The sequence below is a fragment of the Globicephala melas genome, chromosome 14 (genome assembly GCF_963455315.2).
Source record: "Globicephala melas chromosome 14, mGloMel1.2, whole genome shotgun sequence".
Classification (NCBI taxonomy): domain Eukaryota; kingdom Metazoa; phylum Chordata; class Mammalia; order Artiodactyla; family Delphinidae; genus Globicephala; species Globicephala melas.
Genome location: NC_083327.1, coordinates 61,640,302 through 61,664,751, shown reverse-complemented (window position 1 = coordinate 61,664,751; position 24,450 = coordinate 61,640,302). Strand labels below are relative to the sequence as shown.

At 40.6% G+C, this 24,450-nt stretch overlaps 1 protein-coding gene across 3 annotated transcripts in view; it reads right to left on the bottom strand.

The window, feature by feature from the left end:
* The window catches only part of PDE7B (phosphodiesterase 7B), a 337,178-nt gene that overhangs the window by 83,023 nt on the left and 229,705 nt on the right, over nt 1-24,450 (bottom strand). For all 3 annotated transcript variants that reach the window (XM_030853384.2, XM_030853383.2, XM_060283815.1), the window contains one exon: nt 1,320-1,403. In XM_030853384.2, the coding sequence (XP_030709244.1) occupies nt 1,320-1,403 (84 nt within the window). The remainder of the gene's footprint in view (nt 1-1,319; nt 1,404-24,450) is intronic.

The window sequence follows — 24,450 nt, the reverse complement described above, 5'->3', positions numbered from 1 at the left end:
CAGTGAATTGGACCCTTGCTTATCCCCGCACTGCTTGGTGGGACCATATGGCTGGGACCTGGAAATCCATACAGGCTAGGGGCTGTCAAAAGGATAACTTCCATGGGTAGCTGGAACAACGCGTTTAGGGTTATAAGGCGGGGTAAGAGACACCATCAGAGCTCCCCATAGGCTGTAACCAATATTGCATTAGTCTAGGAACTCGACTGTATCCTCTAAAATGCATTTTTTTGGGTCTGGGTGGGGGAAGTGGTCTCTAGTATGAAAAGAGTTACTCCGAATCCCTGTGTCTCTGACAGAGCTGAAAAAACAGATACTGTACAGTGATATGGGAGGTGGACAAACCAGGAGAAATACACATGTCCATCTTTCACTGGCCTTTGGCAGATCTAAGGATCAGAAATAGCAAGTTGCAATTTCTCCTAGTAATTTTCAGGGGTCAAGGTAAATCAAATTACCTCTTGAGTTGAACTCGTTTATGCCAAAGGAAAGTAATATTTTGTGGGTACAACCCAGCACTTTGAAATTTATGGATGAGAAGCGCTATGAGAACCACATACCGAAAATCTTGGAGCAAGTTGTGAAATTTATCCATTTTCTTCATTCCCCACCCCCAAGTCCCAAGTGAAGGATGATTGTGACAGTTAGAAGACATGAAATCTGGAGGGGTGACTGGTACTGGTTCAGGTTTCCAAAGGAACATGAAATTAAGAGAATTATAAATCAGAGGTGGAGCAGATCTCCAAAGGAGGAATAGTATATGAAGGGGAAAGTTAGAAATAAATGAACTTCTGAAGTAGTCACACTGGAGGAAGCAGCAGCAAGTGCAGGCTGAAAGGACTTTGCCGTGGTGAAGCGTTTTACCAGGGATGCAAGAACAGACCTCAGGACTTAGATTAGATAAAGAAAGTAAAATTAGATAATGGATGGTTACTAAGGGCAGCTGTACAGTAGGTTACCCTGTGGGGTTTTAAAAATAAAATAGAATCTCCTCTAGTCTAGTCCCGGCTGAAGGTGGAGAGAATGTCCTGGATAATGAAAGGAATAGCTTCCTCGTGTCAGGCTTCACTGTTTTCAAGATTTACGTTTCTAAAGCTGGCGTGATTTCACTGGACCCTCATTGAAGCTCTGTGAGGTAGGGCAGGGCCCGAATGACTTCACTACTAAGGAAATCTAAAGACCAAGGGTTAATTTGCAACTGGGCAGGGAGAGATGGAGGAAGGAAGGCGGACCTCCAAGGGTTTTGAAGTTCAGAGGGAAATGAGAATTTTTTTTTCAAGGAAACATTTGTTCCTTTCCAGGTACACTTGATTACTCACTGTTAAGGAGGCGGAAGTCAATGAATGGGTAGGAGCCGCGGCGTTCAGCAGGAACCCCCGTCTGACCCCTCAGTCGTACATCTCCTAGAAAACAAAATCCAAGCAAATGTTTGAAAACGTTGCCAAGTGTATTCACTTTTCCTCTGTAAATCCTCCTACCCACTTATGTCACTGGAACCTACACCAAATAACAGGGGAAAAATGATTCCATTCACCTTGTTTAAGAGAGCGCTATGTGGGAAGGGATATTTAATGAATGCTGAGTGTAGTGAACTTGGCAATATTCTAACAAATGAAGCAGCACTCCTTTCTATTTGCCTGGAAGATAGGTCTGTGAACATTTTGGTAACTTACAAAGTTTCCATAGTCCTTTTTATTCTTCCTAGTGCCATAAAGATGAAGCATCTTAATCTGGAGGACAAAACGGTGTGCTGGGATTATAGCTTTTATTCTAATTAGAAGTTTTAATTGCCCACAGTGCTATTTTTCTTGGTTTCAGCACAGTTTTTGTTTTTGTTTTTTTTCCGGCTGGCATCCACCTTACTTGTTTCTCAGGTTGTATCATTCATTGACCTGCTTGAGAATCTGCTCAGATCAGGGCCAGTCTAGCTCCGGGTACTTTAGACCCTCAGTCTCCCTTGCACTTATGAGTCTGTAGAATTTCTAGCCCTTATTCATTTGTAGGTTTCCTTTAATGTCTGTGTTCACCTTCCCTGATTAAGGAAACTAGTGAAGTTGAGTGGAAAGGTTTCACGTGGACTTCAGAACAAGGTAGACCTTGGATAAACCTGGCTCAGACACTTGCTAGCTGTGTGAGCTTAGAAAATGTATTTCTCTGAGCCTCAGTTACTTCACTTCAAGGTGTCATTGGTTGGAGAATCTGAAATAACACTTGCTGCCTGGAAATAAATGCTGATTTTCCTTCTACAATCCTGCAAGGCAGGGATCATGCATATTATGTGTTTTGCATTTCTCTGTAGTGCTTTGTGTGTTGTCTGGTACTTAGCAAACTCTAAGTGAATGTCTTCTGTTAACAAGAATAGATATAATGACCAAATTCACCAATTAGTACATATAATACGGAATCAGAGGAGAGGTAAAAATATAGTAGACCTAATATATTTCCGGAAGACTTGAATTGGGGAAGGTTTCAGTTCCAAGAGTGATGCTTCCATTTCCATAAACCACTCTTTCCAAGACAAGAGGTGGCACTAGGGCCTCAGCCTACGAGTACAGAGCAGGAACAGTCTTCTCTCATTAACTCCTGGAGTTAACCAGAGCCTGGATGAGATCTCCATCAGCTATAACCCATGCAATTGACAGTGTTTAAAATATCCCTCACAGATGGGCCTTGTGTACACATGGGCTTGTAAACTGTAAGCTGTGAGCCCTTGGGCTATTCTTTGCTTTGAATTTTATACTGATGCTTTATTTAATGTTTTGTATAATCTGATACTGTAGTGTCATATTGATATTAAAGAACATTACAATTTATGGAACACAGTAAAGTGGGAGGAGGAGAGAAGAGATGGAAAAGTATATTTAAAAATATGAATATAATCTGACATTAAAAAAGAGAATGCTAGTATTTGATAAATTCGTGGGGCTGGATGGTCAATAGTCATAGGAAAGCCACCAGAAAAAGCTGAGGAGTTTTCCTCTCCTCGAGTTGTCTTCAACACCTTATGTTTGTAACTTTCTACAGAGTTTACAAAGCACTTTCACAAACATCACTGTATATTTATTTTCTTGTTTTTCTCATTGGATCTTCACAATAGCCTTGTGAGGAGAGTCATATTATTACCCTTACTTTGTAGGTGAGAAAATAGAGGCTCAGAAAAGAGGGTGAACGATTGCTATTCACCCTACTGGCCCCAGCTCAGGACTCAGACCCCTTAAAGGCACTCAGTAGACTGACTTTATGTATGTTTAAACTTTTATTATTTTATATTGAAGTGTTGTTGATTTACAATATTATATTAGTTTCAGGTGTATAGCATAGTGATTCAGTGTTTTTACAGATTATATTCTTTTAAATGTTATTACAAGATAATGACAGCAATTCCTAGTGCTATACAGTATATCCTTGTTGCTTATCTATTTTATACATAGTAGTTTGCATCTCTTAATCTGATAACCCTATCTTTCTTCTTTCTCCCCTCTTCCTTCTGCCCTCTGGTAACCACTGGTTTGTTTTCTGTATCTGTCTCTTTCTGTTTTGCTATATACATTCACTTGTATTAATTTTTAGATTCCACATATAAGTAATATCATACAGTTTTTGTCTTTTTCTGTATGACTAATTTCACTAAGCATAGCATTCTCTAGGCCCACCCACGTTGCTGCAGTGACAGAATTTCATTCTTTTTTATGACTGAGTAATATTCCATTGTGTATCTATACCGTATCTTCTTTATCCATTTGTCTATTGACTTTAATTGACTGCCTGAGTTTATGGTGCTTTAAGCTTATAATTAGCAGGGCCAGTCCTTAAATCTAGCTTGTTAAACTTCATAGGCAAAGATCTCTCCTCTCAATACCATTGATTTTTTGTCTATGAAGTGTGCGCACCTGGTTTTTAAAGTTAAAAAAAAGTCATAGACCTCCACATGATAGAAGCTGTGCTTTTAGTATTTATCAAGAAAATACAGCATGTTAAAAATGATACAACAAATGCAGCACTGCCTTTGAATGAATTTATATTTTATGAGTGACAGTAAGATAGACACACACTTGAAAACCTAGAAAGACTGGGACTTCCCTGGTGGTGTAGCGGTTAAGACTCCGCACTCCCAATGCAGGGGGCCCGGGTTCGATCTCTGGTCAGGAAAATAGGTCCCACATGCATGCCACAACTAAGAGTTTGCATGCCACAACTAGGGAGGCAGCAAGCCACAGCTAAAGAGCCAGCCTGCTGCAACTAAGACCTGGCTCAACCATATAAATGAATAAATAATAATAAAAGAAAACCTCTGCAGAGATGAGACTGTCTTCATTTGGTCTAAAGCTGGCTCGGCTTGTGGATTTGTTCACCTGTTGTGTCATCCCTTTGGGCTTCTCCTATGGGTTGCAAGCTCACTAATTGGAACTCACTTCCTCACTGGTATTTGCTTCTCAGTGTTACCAAAGAGTTCATCCTGACTTTGTAGTTCTGAAGATACTATTTTGCCAGAAATTTTCTGTCTAATATCAATGTGGGTTTTAAAGCCTCTTCCAGAGTTTATTCCATCTGTCCATCTGAGGGTCTAAGGCAGAGGTGGCCCGTCCTCATGACTTTAGATTTAGACTTCAGATTTAGATAAATCGTGAGGAGACAGCACCAGGTGGCGGAACGGGTAAAGGGGGGGGTGGTGGTGATACGCTGAGAGTCAGGAAACTCTTGTTACTGAGAGGATCAGAATTTTGCCACCTTGGTGACCTTGGGCAAATCAATAACTACTTCGAGGTCCAGTTTTCTAATATTTAAATTTGCATTATATAGCATTCCCCCCCATCTCCCCACAGGATTGTTGTGAGGAAATTATCAGGTGCCTGAAAAATAACATGACGATTAACATTATTGAATACTTATGCTGTGTTGAGCATTTCACATGCGTTATCTCATATCATCTACCCAACAACCCAATGAAGGAGGTATTATTATTATACCGTTCACAGATGAGGAAACTGAAGCTAATGGAAATTTGATATTTTGTCTGTGCTCAGAGCTAGTGAGTGGGGAGCTCGTGCTCAAACTCAGAACTGGCTCCAAAACCCATGTTCTTAACCAACCCTGCTCCTATAGCATCAGGATAAAAAAACTGTATAAACAGTTAAGCATTAACTTTTTATTGCATAATGTATGCTCTGATTGCTAGTTGCCCATAAACCAAATATATATTCATCATGATTCCAGGAAACTAAATACCAGGGGAATCTACCCCCTTGATGAATTTGAGATTCAATCAGATAGATGCTGTTTATTCAAATAGCAGTTCAGTGGAAATGGGCTGCATGAATAAGACGACCAAATCCTGCTCTGGATCAACAAGGCATTTATTATTTTCAAGTAAGAAATGGAAAGCGATTATTAAAAGTATTATTCAGCAGAACTCAAATGACCTGGCAACTAATTTACCGAAGCTCTTAATTAAGATAATTTTTTTATGATGCCAGCCCACTTCTGAGAAAAAGAGACAAGTAACAGTGAAGCATGTTGATAGAAAAGATACCTAAACAAACAAACAAAACAAATCAACAGCAACAACAACAAACTACAAAACCCGAAAGGTTCCGTTGCAGTGTTTATTCTTTCTGTAACTATTATTATAGTCTTGGAAGCAGATACTCATGAACCTAACGATGGCCTTTAGGTGTGGCAGCTAATTGCTTTGAAGAAGGATGAAATCATATTAAAAATACTAATGAGGCAGGAGGCAGGACAACTGTAAGTGGGCTAACAATGCATTTTAGAAATTCTTCAACATGAAAAGTTAAATACAAACAAACCAAAGATTCCGTAGCTTCAGTGTTCTATTGAATCAAAGCTTGAATGGGGTAAAACGAAAGTTTTCAGTATATATTTCTCATATAGAAAGTTCTTGCTCCTTCTCCCTGCTTTCATGAGCCCCTTCTGATATTAAATTGCTTCAATATGCTCGTGGGAAGAGAGAAATCATTCAGTAACCATGGTTCCTGGAGGAGCAGAGGCCACTGGTCCGAAGAACAGAACGAGTGGCGTCCTACTGCACTGCTTTTACTGGCCCACGGTCTCAAGCAATCATCTGTTTACCTAAGGCCTTATATCCAAGCTAAACAATTACTTTGACTATTCATTAGACCCTTGTTTAACTGAAGCAAATTTTTTTCTGGCAAACGGAAGGTGCAGTGGAAGCAGGGAGGAAGCGTTGACAGCTCAGAATCGTGTCCTCGCTCTGTTCTTATTGTGTGCCAAAAGGAAACAAACAGCGGGGGAATTCTTATTTTGAAAGGGCTGCTTCTCTTTTGCCCCTTCAGGCCGAAAACATAACATGTCGTCCTCGGGTATTTAAAGCTGCCAACACAGGCAGAGAGCTGAGACAGCCACTCACCCTCCCGGGGGACGAGGTTCCAGGATGGACCTCTTGCCCACTTGGCCTCTCAGGCCGTTTCTGCTTAATAAAAGCTTGGGAGGGAGTAGACGTTATGTGGCCTCTTATGTAACTGGCAAAGAGGGTGGAGACGCTGACAGCGATGACAACTTACAGTGGCTGAAACACGGGCCACATGACGAGAACCAGACTTTGGCCCCAGTCATGGTGTCAAGGTCATTTCAGGGTGGGGAAAAGAAGCGAGAAAGGAACAGAGCAGTAGCTACTGTGCTCTGATGGCCTCTGAGACGAAGGAAGAAGATAACGAGAACAGCTGCAGGGACCACGGGATAGACATTCATGGGGCACCACAATGAACGAGGAAGATGGTCGTAGAGTCAGAAAGGTGCTACTGGGCCACCATTCTGGCAGGAGAGAAGACGCTCCCGTGAAAGGTATCCCTTTGCGCTTCCTTAGACATTTCTAATTCATGTCACTGCCACAAACTTGCAAAATGAAGGCAGAGAGAAGTCAGATCCCCAAATCTCACACTGGAACTTTCAACAGGCTGCACTGCCCCAGAGCTGGCGGCTGTGAATATTTCAGATGACTACTCTCAATTAGCAAAGTGAATTATTTCTCCTAAGACGTTTATCTAGCCAAATAAAAAGGAGAAAGTTTGTGCAATTTAATCACTCCACAGATTTATGGGATAGGACAGGCAGCCAGTGTAGATGAGTCAGGCAGAGAGGGCCGTTCTGAGTACTGTGAGCCCACGTGAGATCCAAGATGGCTGATGACACCCCAGTTTCCCACCCAGAGGTTCAAGCTTCTGCTTTACTTTCCTGAGTGGGGCTGGGCCTGTCTCGTTACTAAGAACCTCTCCAGTGGTCTGTTGCACTAATTGTGTCTTTCTGGGCTGTCGCTGAGAGAGCTTTGTGTGTTGGAAACAGAGGAACCAGGAGTTATTTGTCCAGAAACCATGCTTTTGGCAAAAGGAACAATATAAAGTTTTCCTTGCATGTGCAAAAAGTCCTTTTTTTTCTTCTCTTTGAAAAAACCTTGTACTTTCTGTCAAAATCAGAGAAAGGGAAATTTCACCAAGTTAGAGTTAATGTTCTATTGCCTGTACTTTATTACCTTGCAGCTTTAGAATTATTAAATACTTCGTGACAAATGCACATTTTGGGACTTAAATGCTGCAAAAGTGAATATATAAATAGCAGTGCTTTTATTTTTTAAGGCGGGTATGGTATGTTTTAACTCAGACTAGACATTCTTTAGCTTGATGGTTTTACAGGGGGAAATGAGAAAAAAAGTTACAATCACTAGGAACACAGAAGACTAATAAAAAAAGATATTGAACAAGAAGCAGCAGGAATGCCTAAAGAGAATTCCAAGAAGCTGTAAAAGGACTTAAAAGGACACCAAGCACATGTCTTCTTGCAAAGATTGAGAATAAGGGGAATAATCTGAGGAGTCAGTTTAGGGAATACGTGATCTGGATCTGCCTTAAGTAATGAAAACACCAGTGTAAGCTTGCACATTATTCACTTATTTCTGGGATAACGCTTTTTACCTCCAGAATCTCACCGAAGCAAAGCTTGCTATTTTTTAATAAATGTATAATACACACACACAATGCCTGGCACGTTATAGGCACTCAAAAAAACCTACAAAAAAACAGTAGCTATTATTATTATTTTGTTGCTGTTCTGAGATTCCTGTGCCCTCCCCCACCACAGTAGGTATTATTTAGGAGAATTTCAAAGTCAGGAACTGTTTTAAGGACTGTACATGTATGAGCTGGTTTAGTCCTCATAACTGTCCACCTGAGGTAGGTATGTCTAACGTCCATGTTGTGCTGAGGAACACAGAGTTTGTAAGTCACTGAATTGGGATCAGAAGCCAGGTGGCCTCGGAGCCATTGCTCTCTAAACCACTGCTGTGCAGAGCCAATGTCTCCATTCTTTACAACAGTGACCAGTCAGATCACCCATAATGTTTTTCATGGCTTTCTTGACCTTCCAAGGCTGTGTTTTTCCTCCCTCTGCTGGGCAGGTCAGGGTTAATGAAAGTCAGTACCAAAGCTGTGTCCTGAGGAAATCAAGATGCTTCATGTCTGTACTATAAGCCCAGGACCACAGGGGGTGCCACAGATCATGACACTAGAAGCCACGAGTCTCAGATGATGCAGGTTAGACTACAGGGAGTCTAGACTCCATTGGAGAGCTAGGTATCTTGTAGGGAAGTAGAACTTTTGGGTAAGTGTGTCAGCAAAGGGGCCAATTCTAGAGCAGGCTCTGAGGAGACCCTAGACTAATTCAGTTCCTTTTGATAAATTGTCATGCAAAACATTATACAAAGTGTTGGAAAGTAGGTGGGGAAAGGGAAACACAAATGAACAGAAGATGTCATCCTGGCACTAAGATCATTAATAATCTAGAAGAGATTCATAGAAATGAGTAAATATGGTATAAAGCCAGAAGGAATCTAACTTTTAGTGATACTGGGATATTTGGGTTTGGATCCCTGTCTCAGAAGTGCTGTGAGGTTTTCTGATTTTATATGGATAAATAACTTGCACATTTCTGGGTCTAAAATAACTTCCTAGTCATCTACAAAACTGTTGCAGTTAGTAGAACTGAAAGAGAATCATTTAACATTCAATTAAAAAATTTAATATAATTTTACATTTAAAAGGACTTCACATTTTAGAACAATGATTGAAGGTGTGATTTAGACTGTCATACCAGGTCTTCAGTAAGCAAATTTCTGTGGGTACAGGTGAATAATTTAAATTAGAACACTCTTTCTGAAACCACTTGTCACTAGGAAGAGACGTCCTTTGGATTTCATGAGTATGTTAGCTTTCTGGAAAAAAAATATACATACAGCAGAAGAGGTGGGGGAGGAAGAAGCACAGAATGAAGAGGAGGAGAGAGAGAAGAGGCTACAAAGAAAACGGACACAGGGAGGGACCGAATCCTGCGGCTGAGGGAAAGGGAAGCATCAGAGATAATTTGTAGATTTTTGTCTTGCATAACTGGATGGTTGGTTGTAGCCATCACAGAAAAAGGAAATTCTCACAGAGGAGTCATTTCATGTCCTTCATTTGATAAATGATATTTAATATAAATGATATTTATGAGACATGATATTTTTGGCAGGCAATACAATGGTGAAGAACCTTGGGAACAGTCTTTGCCTCATGGAGTTTACATTCTCTTGGAGGGGACAGCATAGAAGAATTATATGCATAGATGTAAAGTTGCAACTTTGGGTACTGGAACAAAAGAGAGGTCTATTGATGTCAAGAAAGTTACAATGAACTTCACTTTGCTAGGGAGGTGGTTGTGAGCCTCCCCGAGAAGGTGACATTTGATCTGAGATCTTGGGAATAAACAGGAGTTAATTTAAGGTGAACATATGTCCCGATTTGCCCTGGAAAGTCTTGATTTAGGCCTATTGTCTCTCCTGGTGTAATCAGTAATAGTGCCCCTTTCACACTTGGAAGTATTCTGATTGGATCACACATTACATGATTACCCCGAGTGCGGCAATCCAGGCAGACAGGTGTGCATGTCCAAAGGCTTCATTGCAGGAGGATGGTGTGTCTGAGCTCCTGTAACAAGACCTAGTGTGTATCATGGGAAAGAACAAAGCAGATGTGGTGGGGCATGATGCACAATGAGGCTGGAGAGGTGTCAGGGCTTTGCAGGACAGGCTGAGGAGTTTGACCTTATTCCAAAAGAACTAGGAAGCCATGCGATGGTGTTAAGGGGGAGATGATATAACTGGATTCGCATGTTGAAAAAAACAACTTTGGGTGCACAATAGAGAAGGATTGGAAGGGGCAAGAAGGACTAGTTAGGGGATCATTGTATTGATAGTAGTCCAGGTGAGAAGAAGTGGTGGCTTGGAGTATGGTAGTGGTCCTGGCAGAGAAGTGAATAGACTTTAGACATATTTAGTAGGTAGAAATGACATGTGGAATTGCCTGGGAGGTCTGAGGGAGAGGGAAATATCAAGGATAATTCCTAGATTTCTGGCTTTTCGTAACTGGATGATTGATTATGCTAACCACAGAAAAAGGGAATTTTAAAAGGACCAGATATGGGAGAAGTTCATGTGATCAACTTTGGCTACACTGAGTTTAAGTGTTACTGTTATTTCAAAGCAAAAATGTCAAGTAGGCGGTTGGACATATGGGTCTGGACCCATAGGGAATGTCTAGGATGAATATATAAATTTATAAATCAAATAAAACTACAGGCATGTATAAATTTGCCTAGGAAATGAAGTGATAGGTGAATAGGGCCTGGCATCCAGGGTTAAGCAACTCTAACATTTAATATCTTGCTGGAGGAGGAGTCTGTAAAGGAGAAGAGGCAGCCATAAAGATAGGAAGAAATCCAGAAGCTCATTTTGTCATGGAAGAGAGTAATTCAAGAGGGAGGGAATGGCTTTCAGATAGATCTTGCTGAAAGCGTAAGTGAAAGGAGGATTGAAAAAAGTCCATTGTGTTTAGCTGAGTGACAGTAGTGTGAAATAGAAGCAGAGTCCTTTGGGCATCACATGGAGTTGGGAAATTGGGAAGGTTTTATTAAAGAGCCAATATTTAGATGATCTTAAAAGATATGTAAAATTTTGAAATTTTACAGTGTTGGCTTGCAGTCGATCCAGCTATGATGATTGAAATGAAGGGAAGAGATTTTAAGGAAAAAAATCATGCTGATCTTAAGAACATTGGTAATCCATAAGATTGATATTAATAACAAAATATAATTTGAAAATTGCACAGAGGATAAAACAGCCCTGGTCATGAAAATGCCTGCAGATTTTTGCAAAATATAGTGATACCCCATCTAATCACTTCCTATACCTAAATATACTTCAAGAAAAAATAAATAGTCTCCTGGAAATCAGTGTCAAGGAGAGTACTTGTTGGGAAGAAAAGGATGGGCACATTAACGAGAAGAAATATAATTAATAAGATAAAATACCAAGTCCTAATATTGTTGAATAATTTCTTGTTTTCTTGAACTTTGAATAATTTGAGAGAAGTGTTTCAATGTATTGTTTGTTTTCATGTGCTTCTGAACTTCCTGATTCTGGCCGGGAACAAGGACAGACCTGCCAAAATACTGCAAGAAAAGATGTTGCTGATCACGGGCAGGAAATACTCAAAGTCCCACGAGACAGCCTGTTCTTAGGAGACTTCCACATGAAGTCTGCTGACCTCAGAAGGACCATCAGGCCACCACACTCACTGCTGGAGCCTGCTCAGGGTTAGGAGGTGTTTGGGAGTTCTTCATTCCAGGCATCCGTGCCAACATGGCACTGGAGATTCTTTTAAACTCCAAGTGTTGTTCATTTTTTGTTTTTCAGAAGGGAAACAGATGGCAAAAACTGGACTGAGTTGGGAAATGGTTGAATCTATTATGTTACATCCATGTTATAGGATGTTATTTTGCTATTAAAACCTGTCACTTATATTTCTATAGTAATCGCTAACATTTATTGAGCATATAGTATGTGCTAGGTAATGTCTGAAGTACTTTTCATGAATTAACTCATTTCATCCTCTCAATAGCCCCCTTAAATAAGTACTGTTGTCTATGTCGTACCTGGGAGACAGAGGTGTTAAATTACTTTTCCAAGATGATGTAGTCAGTGAGTGTGAAGGCAGATTTGCAACCAGGATGACTGGCTCCACAGCCTGTGTTTTCAACTAATATGGTACAATATGTCTGTTCAAATATGTCTTGATCTGAAGTGAGAGCCATGGTATATTGTTAAGGGAGGGTGGGTATTATGTAGTATTGAAAAACTATCACAAAGAAGAAACCAATAATATGAGAAACTATTTACTACCTCTATGAACTTGGTAACTATTAACCGTTCTGGGTTTCATTCAATCTTCTGTTTTGTTAAATAGGGATAATAATATCTGCTCTGTATACCTCATAGAAGGTAGGAATCAAATCATGTGGATAAAAGTGCTTTGTCAATCGTCTTGTCATAAAGTTTATTATTAAGAATATTCTTATTGATATTGCTATATAAAAGTTAAACATACATAATATACTACACATTATATAAATTATATATTGAATTATATTTTATATATGGTATAAATAATATTATTGATATTGCTATATAAATCTAGGTCATTGTTAAAATAGATTCAAACAGAGTAACATTACTGTTTGATATATAATTAAATGTGAGTTGGGGCTTCCCTGGTGGCACAGCGGTTGAGAATCTGCCTGCTAATGCAGGGGACACGGGTTCGAGCCCTGGTTTGGGAGGATTCCCACATGCCGTGGAGCAACTAGGCCCGTGAGCCACAACTACTGAGCCAACAGAGCAAAAATAAATAAATTAATTAATAAACTCCTATCCCCAACATCTAAAAAAAAATGTGAATTAAGGGTGCTGTAGTCAAATGTGCTTGTGAAATGTAGAGGTTTAATAAAATGAAACTTTTAAAAGTGGCAATATTATGGGCTAAATTGTGCCCTCCATTCATATATTGAACGTGTAACCCCCTTAGTACCTCAGATTGTGACTATATTTTGCGATCTGGCCTTTAAAGAGGTGATTACGTTAAAATGAGGCCATTATGATGGGTCCTAATCCAATCTGACTTGTGTTTTTATAAAAAGAGGACATTAGACACACGGAGACACCAGTTTTGTGTAAGCCCAGAGAAAAGGCCATGCGGGGACATAGTGAGAAGGTGGCCATCCGAAAGCCAAGGACAGAGGCTTCAGAAGAAACCAGACATGTTGACACTTTGATCTTGGACTAACCTCTAGAACTGTGAGAAAACAAAGTTCTGATATTTAAGACACTCAGTCTATGGTATTTTGTTAGGTAGAAAGGCTGCTTCTACTGTCAAAGAAGACTCGTCGGAATTTGGAGGTTCAATGTCCCCAGCTTCATCAGGGCCTTCTCATATGTCTCCATTCCAATTTTCAGGGTCCCATTCCTTCCCACTCAAGGCCCTCACTTTAATAGTAAACACCCTCCAATGTTGGAAATTCAGTTTGTTTTGTAATTCAGCCATTAGCCGGATGAGATTCTGGGCTCAGGAATCTCAGCTTTGCAGCTACAGGAAATGAGTCTCTTTCAAGGCAGACATAGAAGCTTTCAGGGTCATTTATACAGCACTTGAGCTGGAAATTTGAATCCCTGAAGTCATTCTTTTCTTTTCCCACTTTGTCCAGTAACGTTAGGAGTAACCAGCCAATCTCATTATTCTTGTTAGTTTGACAAAAAATTTGAAGGGATTACATACATGCGTACCCAGAAACTTGCCTCTTATACATGTTTGGTTAGGAGAATCTATTGTTGATATTTTGCATATCTCTATTGCCACATCACTCTATGAACTCATCAGTGTTCCCTTTACTAATGGGAATAATTAGCATCCTTAAATCTAATCATATTAGACAGCCGATCCCAGACAGCCCAGACCAATTGAGAAAACCCATCCTTAAGATTCTGTTCCTCTCGAACCACTCTTGTTACCAAAATCTGTTATTAGTGAGGGTTTTGTTTCTCTGAAGAACCCTGACTAATACGTGTGAGACTTTTTGGATTCTTCCAATTATTGAGCTTCACTGTGAAGGTGAGATCATACAGAATTTCCCAAACACCTTTGTCCACAAAACACGTTTTTCAAGTACCTTCTAAGATGACTATTTTGAGCAAAATAATTGGGTATATACTGTTCTACATGGAGCGTGTGTGTGCTGTGTGTGTGTGTGTGTGTGTGTGTGTGTGTGTGTGTGTGTGTAATACTTAGGTCAAAATCTCAGCACTGGAAGGAGCTTAGAGGTCCCCTAGTGCCCTTCTCTGGTACCATCACTCTTTGCATTCTTGTCCTGTATGACTAAGTCTACACATCTGGTTCTAATTGCTTTCTTGGGGTACAGACCAACTGGATATTTATTCATTTATTCCTCAAATTGTTTTGAGTGCCTACTATGTGCCAGGCCCTGTTCTAGACTCTGAGAATATGGCAGTGAAGAGAACAGACAGAACATGCCTGCTCAGGTTCCAGTGGAGGCAAGACAGATAATAGACAAAATTAACAAATACATTGCTGATGGGACCTGATGTAAGTGCTCTGGGGTGAATAAAGCAGGGAAGGCGTGAGGGAGTTCTGGGTGGGCCGGGTGAGAGGTGGGACTGAGGTTTAAATAGAGGAGGGTGTGGGAGGGCTGCTCGGAGGTGCCTTGGAGCAAAGACCTGAATGAAATGTGAGAGGAGCCATGGGGCCATCTGGGAGGAGCATTTCAGGCTCAGGGAAGAGCAAGCACAAGCCTGATATGTTCTAGAAATAGCAAGGAGGCCAGCATGCTGGAGCAGAGAGAGTGTGGGGAGGAGATAAGGGCAGAGAGATGACAAGTGGGGAGGGGTGGGCAAGGAGGGGAGTCAGAAATATCAATAGCTTAGAGACTCAGAGAGAAACGGAGACACAAGAAGGTTTTGAATAGAGAGTGACATGATCTGACTAATGTTTTTAAAGGATGGCCCTGGCAGCTCTGTTGCTGATCTCGGGTGGCCTCTGTCTGCAGTGGCTTGAAGCAGGATTTCGGTTCCCGGCCAGAGGCCAGACATTGAAGTCAGGCCGTAGCAGTGAGAGTGCTGAATCTTAGCCACTAGACTATGATGGCCAGTGGCCAGTGACAAGGCCCTGGCCCATCAGCTTTGTAGAAATAAATTTCCACAAAGAGACGGAAAGAAGTGAATCAAGTAAAGTGTTTATTAGGAGGAAAAAAAGGGTATGTGTGGACAGACACACGGGCGGACTCAGAGAAGGAGTCACTTGTGGTAGTTTGAATCACTTATACGGGGCATTTCTTCCAGTTTCCTTGGGCCAGTCATCTTTCTTTGCCTGGTTCTGAGTCCGTATTTGGTTTATCTCAGGGTCCTCCCATGTTGGTGTGCGCCTCTCTTAGCCAAGATGGATTTTAGCGAAGAGGGCTTTGGGTAGGTTGACATCACTCCCTTTTTGGCCTCCAAGGAGCCTCTCTGCGCGTGTATAGTCGGGAAGGTCTCCTTGAGCTTGAGAATGAGAGATATGTGGCCTCTGTCTTTTACCCGGGCGGGGCTCAGCTCTTCTCTCCCTCCTGCTATTTGGGAATATCTGTCCACAGGGGACAAACTCCAGCTGCTCAGCCCATCTATCTCCTGCCTCATTGGGAATAGACTGTTGGGGAGTTTATACATTTAGTAGATTCCCAAACAAATGTGGTGTCTTTTCCTCTAACCCAGGTGCTGTCTTGTGTCCTAGTTATGACAAGTCCAGTCAGCCACCAAGGCCTGTTACTGTGTGCCGCTCCCCAATCCCCAGAGTTGGTCTTATCACTCAGCAGGGGTAGGCGCTCTATTAAAGCGTGTATATGCAGGGCCCTCTCTAGGAAAGGGGGCTAAGGCCCAATCAACATTCTTCTGGCATCATGGAGAAGGCAGAAAATTGGTCAAGTCACATGATCATGTGGCTACTTCATTCATACAAGTTCCCATCAAATTTATAAGTACGTAGGATACAAATACATCTATTTTAGGGAGAGGTGTATTTTAGAATATTTTATTATCTGTAAAATTAATTAAACTGGTCCTAGCAGAATATATACTTGGAAGAAAGACCTTGCAGCATACTGACTTGGAATAGGAACTATTTAAGAAGCAGATAAAATATAAAACTCAAGAAACACTGGCTCCTAAAGAAACGGTCCCTGAAACCTGCCCTTCTGTGCCTGGACTTTACTTACGATAGGGTTGATTGGAACATACATTAATTTGCCCACTCAGGACTCTACTCCCTTGCCTGTTTACACAGCCATCATAATTACCCTTGGCGACTAAGCTGAAGTAGAGGTACTTTATAAACAGAGATCATTTGATTTTTTTTAACCAAATAATATTCAGACAACTTTTGCCTTTTTTCTAGTTTTCTGACACTTTCCAACTCTCCATAATTCCACCAGGATTATTGACAGGAGTTTAGCAGATATATCTGCGAATAGTTGGGATTATAATTCACTAGACCCAGAAACTTGAATTTTTGCAAAGTGGCCCTTGTTTTTGTCTATTGTTTGTTTTTTTGCTTTCTTGGGCTTCCATTCCAACCCTCTACACTGACCCTGTTTAAAACAAAGCTATACCTCTTCTACTTCGAATTCATTCTTTTGGACAAAAAGAAAGAAAAAAAAAGGGGTGGTTCCTGGGCCATAGGCTGGTTCTTTTCCATTCTTGTTCTTTAAAAAGCATTTTAAGAAATCCTTTAAAAAATCCTTTCTCATTGGTTTGCATCACGCATTTGTGTTTGCCTTTGGTTACATGAATCTTCCTCTGTCTTTTGTGCATGTTATTAATAGTTTAAAAAATATTTGAACTCATCAGAGAACTTTTTATACACCTTCATTGACTTCTTCAGGTAAACCTCTCTATTCTTGCTTACTGAGATACCTTGTGATCTCGATATAATGTGATTTCTACGTTTCTTTCCTACAAACCCAGAAGTCCGAGAATACATCTTAGCTATCACTGGGAAAATTATGCCTGAATTTAATGAATAAATACACATTCTAATAAGTTTGTATTTTAGATTTTTCTGTCCTTATCAAGTCTTACAGCCTTTTAGAATCTATTTTGATGGCAATATACATTTCCCTTTATGAAATTAAAGTCTAACAATGTCCCGAATTCCTTTCACTACATCATTTTCCTCTTGTGATAATTAAACCCAGAGAAACAGTTCTTCATGTCCAAACCCAATTATGTGATTTTAATCTGTTTGAATTTGAGAACTGGAACTGAAAAACAGATCCAAATATATGAACTCATTCTTTTGGAGATGATAAATGAATAAACAGTAATATTTGTTTTCAATCAATGTTCACTGACTACCAATTATTAATCTATTGTACTCATGTATTATTATATTAGGAATTTGTGAGCAATATAATATAATGTTCCCCTCAAGTGATATTGGGGGACAAGTCTTTTAGTATTAATTGCTTAGTTTTTCATATCTGATATGCTGCTGCTTATGGCTTTACTCTTAGTATGATTGTAACTGATGGATGGATTTTGGCACAGTATGTAATTCCTTCTGCACTGAGTAAAACCTGGTGCTCTGTATTGCTTCTCACTTTAGACACTCAAGATTCTATCATCTGTATTTCTCCAGGACTTCCCTGCTTTTTCACCTCATATCATACATAGAAAATAACATTTGATTCCACTGGGTTGAATGTACCTGGTTGCTCAAGTTGAGAGCCTTTAGAACTGGGATCTTGGCTGCCCCCCGCTTGCCTGGATACCCCGGGGACTGAGGGTGTTCAACATCTCAGCACACTGGAAACCCATTCACAGCACATTGGTTGGGGAACACTGATCTGTACAACTAAGATGAAGCTACCTGGATACAGCCCTCAGAATAGCTTATCATATGTTTGATTTATTAGAATATATACTTCTTGAGGTCAACAGACTTCACAGAATCATAGGATCAGTCTTCAGAAAACTATTCATCAGCAGGGATTGGGCAGGGTGGGGTGAAGGTCATGGAAGATTGGAGTAGAAGGAGTGGACTGTCATTGAAAGCAAATGTTTTATTTCTCTGAACTAACATGGCAGTGACCTGGAAAAAGATAAGCTCTTGCCTACCTTTAACTTTCTAGTCATATGATTCAGCAGGATACTTAAAATTATTTTTCCCATTATACTTTCAAACTGGTCAGAATTTTCCCTCTGCATCCCAGGATGGGAGCGAAAAAGAAATTAGACTAACATTCTACTCTGTTTCACAACCATCAAAGATCAGTTGTTTTCAATCACATCTTCTGACTTAATTGGTCTGGGGTGAATTTGGGCATAGGTATTTTTACAAAGCTTCCCCAGTGGCTCCAATGGGAAGACATGGGTAGGAACTACTGATGAGTATCCCATTTTGTAACTGAGCACATATGTGAAAGGACACATCCCAAAGCACAATCATCCAGCAAAATAGAGATGAGACATGAGGCAAAAGCAAACAGTACAGGAAGCAAATATTTATATTAGGCGTCATCTTTGGGCATTTCTGAGTTGTGTCTCGTGGGATTTGGGCACCTTAGTTGGGGAAATGGATTGTCACTGCTCTGGTGAGCTAGGAGAGGTTTTGTGGAACAAATCAACTTAAAGAACATTCTGAAAGAAAAAGGTAGTGAAAATTTGGGGTATGAATTCACAGACCAGGAAGAAGAAGGGCCAGAGCAGCAAATGGAGAAATAGATGGAGGAGTGGTTTGCTTAGTGAAAGAGAATTTGCAGGGGGTGGGTAGTAGAGAAATGGGAGATAAAGACCCTTGGCCTTCCAACGAGGAGCTCAGTCACTGAGCAGAAACTAGGGTGCTCCACAGGTGGCCTGGTTCAGATGTAGAAGGGGAACTGGCACATTTTTTCTTGGATTGGGCAATCAGAGCTGAGGAAGGACTTTGTCAACAATAATCTGTACTCACACTCAAAGAAAAACTACATCAAAAATAATACAGAATACTACCATGGAAAATGTTTACTGACAAGATTAAGAGTGCAATAAGGTACAGGTATGTTTCATATTATATAGTATAAGGAAGTTACAATTCAGGTTCTGAAGAAAAATACAGGTAACGATCCAAAGCCTAACTTTATTATACAGCATCTGTGAAGCCATCTCATATCTCTATAATCCCTCCAACGAGAAGCACAAATTCTCCAAATTCCTAAACAAAGAACTTTAGCAACGACTTATTACCAGCTTTATTGAGGATTTACTTTTGGATCTTTTCTAGAATTTTCAGTGTCACTTTTTTCTCTAAACCTTAATGCTCCACACATGTTCGGGCTTTCTCACAGCTAAGTGAATGGCCCCATGCTCCCCCGTCAATGGAAGGATATTATTCCTGAGGGTACAAACTGAACAGTCATTTCTGGGTTTTCAAGGTTAACGCTGATAGAGCACTCTTTGGATTAGTTTAAAAACCTCATTTGGTGTCTTGCAGTTATCTCAGAGGGTCTACACAATCACTAGCCATCACTGTGTGTATCACTAAGACAGACAGTTCAGAAAGACGGACAGTTCCAGGGGGATTATATGCCTGTGACTGGGCAGAATATTCGTAACTCCAAATAGCTAAAAGTGCCTTCTGAGCACTAGAAATAGAAAATAAGGAAGAGAGAAAAAGACACACAAAGAAGGAAATGTTTAGAATGTTAAGTCCCCGAGGGTGAGAGTTCTGCCTAAATGTGACAAATATATGTCATAAATTAAAAATGTTCAATAAATATTTTGTTATTTTATTTTATTCAAATGCATTTTTTCCCACTTGGGAGTATGCCCGATATAAAGATGCATAAAATGTTCACTTTGGCAAACTCATTTCCATTCATTTCTTGTTTTTCGGCATTCGGAAAATCTACAACGGTGTCAATATAACATTCTGATTTTGTTTTTCAACTTTCCCATTCATTTACTTGGCTTTATACAAAAATAATATTCAAAAGATGGCCCCAAAGAAAATATGCTGGGTACCAGGGTCATCAAGTGAACAACTGCATCTTTCTCTGAGAAGGGAGCCGGGGAAATGGACCAAATTGCAGGAGGTAGAAGCACATGTTTGTAGTCTTCTCTTTTCTCCATTTTTAATAGCACGGAACCATTTATTTATTGACTGCTTGAAATAAATTCAAATAGAAGAACTTTGTAAATGCTGCAGTCTCTGGTAAGACCTACCTGGTGCCAATCTTTTTTGTTATTTATGAGAGGGCTTCAGAGAGCTTGAATGTCTACTCTTTTCATCCAAGAGCTTGTGTTGTTGTCAGCTAAAGCGCTTTTGTCTGGAAAAGATGCTGGACGATAATTCACAGGCTCACAATTCTCCTAGGACTGAATTGGGACCTCATCGAGCCTTACACTTAAGCGGGTTCTCTGAAGAGTATTTCACTGTTTCTAAGCAAGCAAGAGCATTTCACAGCTTCCTCTGTTTTGTTCCCTGTGGGTAGGTGAGAAAAGAGGGCAGGCTGTGGGGTCAGGGTCCTGACAGGGAAGACTCCACCCCTGGAGTTCTTATGGCTCCTTTCATTTACTTGGCTTTTCTTTCTCCAATTTTTAAATTACCTTAGATTTTTAAATAATGGCTTTGTTAAGATATAATTTACATACCACACAGTTCACCCATTGAAAGTGTACAATTCAATAGTTTTTAGTACATTCACAGATATGTGCAACCATCATGACGGGGGATGTTCAACTTTACGACATTTTCATCACCTCGAAAAGAAACCCCGTACCCTTCAGTTATTACCCCCGTAGTCCTCTATCCCCGCCCTCCTTGGCCTTGAGCAGCCACTCATCTACTTCTGTCTCCACAGATTTCCCTGTTCTGGACATTTCATATAAATGGAATCATATAAGATGTGGTCTTTTGTTCACCTGGCTCTTTTTTTTTTTAAGAAATTTCATCTTTTTTTTTTTTTTTTAAAGAAGATTTTGGGGGTAGGGGTTTATTAATTAATTTTTGCTGTGTAGGGTCTTTGTTTCTGTGCGAGGGCTTTCTCTAGTTGTGGCAAGCGGGGGGCCACTCTTCATCGCAGTGCGCGGGCCTCTCACTGTCGCGGCCTCTCTTGTTGCGGAGCACAGGCTCCAGAAGCGCAGGCTCAGTAGTTGTGGCTCACGGGCCTAGTTGCTCCGCGACATGTGGGATCCTCCCAGACCAGGGCTCGAACCCGTGTCCCCTGCATTAGCAGGCAGATTCTCAACCACTGCGCCACCAGAGAAGCCCCTGTTCACTTGGCTTTTAATCCCATTTTGTCTTATGACATTTGTAGTCATGTTGTCTTGCATTATTGTGCTTTGAAAACTTTCAGTGTGTCCCTGCCTTTTCGCCTCACGTAGCTTATGGTCTCCCTGAGTGAGGGCCACCCGGCAGAGACGGCACACCTTCAGTCAGTGTTTGTGAAATTCTGAACCAGCTTCTCTTGTTTCCTCTCCTACTACAAAGAGAAGTTCTCTGCAATCTCTCTCTAAAGAAGGTCATCCCGCTTCACTCCCGCATCATGAAGCAGTCTCTTCTCCCTCCAGCACGATGAGACTTCATAACACCTATAGTACATGTACAGTACGTGTGACAACATGCTAAAAACCCAGGTCTTCATCTCCTGTCCTAAGCTTTCACTACACCTATCTCCGTCTGCTCCCATCTCTATTCTGTCCAATTTTCAGGAATGTTCCTTAGCAGCCTGCTTGCTTGGTTTGAAGCTATCCTGGTAAAAGAAATCAGAATAACACTGAACTTCAAGTTGTGTGGATACTGGTATGCTGGCAATAGAATGGATTACTCCACAGGAATGCTACCAATGGTCTACTCTTCCTTATGTGATTTAGAGAAAAGACTTCCTCCCACTGGGAGTGACTTGTTGAAACCATGGAAAGTATGATCGTTTTACTTATCTATTTATTTGATTTTCTGAGATAGTTCTAAGAGCAAAAGATTTACCAATTTCAGTTGTAGAACATAACTCCTCTTCCTGCACATCCACACTGCATGACCATCTAAACAGGCCTATGAGAACAAATTGCGCTCAAACTAGGAATACGCATATGTATATATTTCTCAAAGGGACATATGCATGTATGAGCATTCTTTTTTACTGCCCTTTTGGAGAAGACTATGCTATTTAATTAGGAAGCTTTGCATGCCTTAGACATATTGGAAAGGAGGGACATGAGGTTACTACTTTCTAATTGTTTGTCTAAGTTAACGCTTCGGATCTCAAAGAACTGCTTATGTACAGCCAAAGTGAAAGTTAACTAGGCCTCATGTTTACAGAATTGACTTAAATTCCAAGCCTGAATAAAATTTGGGGAAAATATCTCTTGCTCTTCCTACTCTGTGGTAAACAAACTTAAAGGAAAATGTACTTTGTCCTCTCTGCTTGGAGGTAAAAAAGAAGTTTCTTAGGGAAATTTCGAAGTACTGCTTTTTGTTAGCCAAAATTTCTGGCTCCCAGCTAGCGAGCTTGAGAAAATGGATTGACCCATATGGGCTGGTGCATTAGTCACCCTTTGAAGTTCGCTTGTGTTTGTTTATATCTGCACCCTTCATCAACCAAAGATGCCAGCCAGGCTATAATCAATATTTAAACCGTAAAGTTATTTGTTATAACAATGTAAAATGAAAGATTTTACATTGTTTCCCTCTTCAGTATCCTCTCTTTCTCATTCCAACCTGTGAAGGGAGAATGCGTGATTAAAGAAAGGGAAGGACGTAAGTAACTGCTATAATTTTGACACATAGACACGATAGGGCCCCTTTCTAGTTGGCATGGGAAGGCGCTCTTTCCCCCAGAACTTGGCCCAGCCTTCCTGCAGCTTGGATGGTGATTGGCGCATTCCCTTGCCAATGGGAATAACAGCTGGCTTCTCAATATTCTCCTACAGCAGCTGCCGCATCCACCTTGGCGCTGGTTGCACACAGCTTTAGCCGCTGACGTTCTCAGGCTGTTGCTAAGTGTCTCTAATAACAGTACTTTCCATTTTACGCTTTTTCTTCTGAGCAAAATACATGCATCTTCGACCCTTAGTCAAAGGGGGTGCAATGAAAAATAACCCTAGGGTGAAAGGCACGCTCAGAGTCAGGTCAGTGTCAAGCTTTCTGTAAATTACTGTGGTCGGGAAAAGAGAAATTGGATTTCTATATTTACGAATATTGTGATACGTGCCTTTTGGAAAAGTTTCAACTTGAGGCCGAAGTGGAATAAAAGAAGAGTGAAGGAGAAAGCAGAAGTGTATGGGAATATTTAAAAGTCATTAAGAAATGAATTAGAATACTGAAAGTGTAAGTTGCATGTAGACAGGGAAAGGAATACTAGCATAGGGGGAGATGCAAGACAGGTCCAGACTATGCGGAGTGGTGCAGAGTACTAGAATATTCTCCAAGTGCAGGAGTTATAACTCCAGTTACCCAGATACACAATACAAACAGAGAAAATACAATAATTGGAAAAGGTCTCTTCTGACACAAACACATCTTGATGGGGCCTATCGGGAAGTGCTGCAAAAGAACTGTCTGTTGGACAATAATTAAAAATACCTATGTAAGAAAGAAAGCAATCTCAGCCTAGCAGGGGATTGTAAAACTTGGCCGATAAAGCAACACCATAAAGGTATCTGGGGTAAACATTTTGTGGATAATACTCCAAAAATCTTACAAAGCTCAGAGTTTAATAATCACCTGCAGGTGACATGAATTCTAAAATACTGCTGAGTCCACAGTGTGGTCTCTGCAGCTCAGTCAGACTCTGTCATCTCTGCCCAGTGAGGTAGAGTACAGTGAAACCAGGGATTAAAGTGGGCAAAGACACGCAGTAAATACAACACCTAACATTCACTTCCCAGTATTACATGGGGAGCTGTTCTGGGAAAAGGGTGAGAGCTTCATAAATTCATTTTACTTTTCAATATTGACTTTTCTTTCCACCACTTTGCCTCAGTTCTTTGCCTTTAGCCCTGCATCCCCTGCATAACCAGCATCCTCCTGATGAAAGTCAAGATTTCCAAATCTGCCTGGGGATGTTAATTGAGTCCAGCAGCCAAAAGTCAGCCTGGCAGGGAGCTGTTTATCTGAACACCCAGCCGCCCCATGCATCACAAAAACAAGACCAACTGGGCTACCAGCTTAGAAGTTTTTGCCTTTGCTTTTCACAAATCCCCATAAATTTCAAAAACAGACTAGTACCAGGACAGCACTTTTGGCATAAGAATGCAAAGTCAAGACACAAAAAAGAATTTCCTGACTTATTCTCTATGTGTAGTTTCTATGAAAAGAAAAATTCCTTTTTTTTTTCCTCCTGCTTCTGAGAAGTGAATGGTGTGGCAGGAAAGAGTGGTAGAATTTTTCTTTTCCTGTTTCAGAGTTGGGAAGCGAAGTCAGACTGTGACATAAAAGGCTCACCAACAAAAAGGTCCTATATCTTTGGTGCCTCGGTTACTGCTTTAAGACCCTATGAAACGTGTCTCAATACAATAGTGCACTTTTGAAA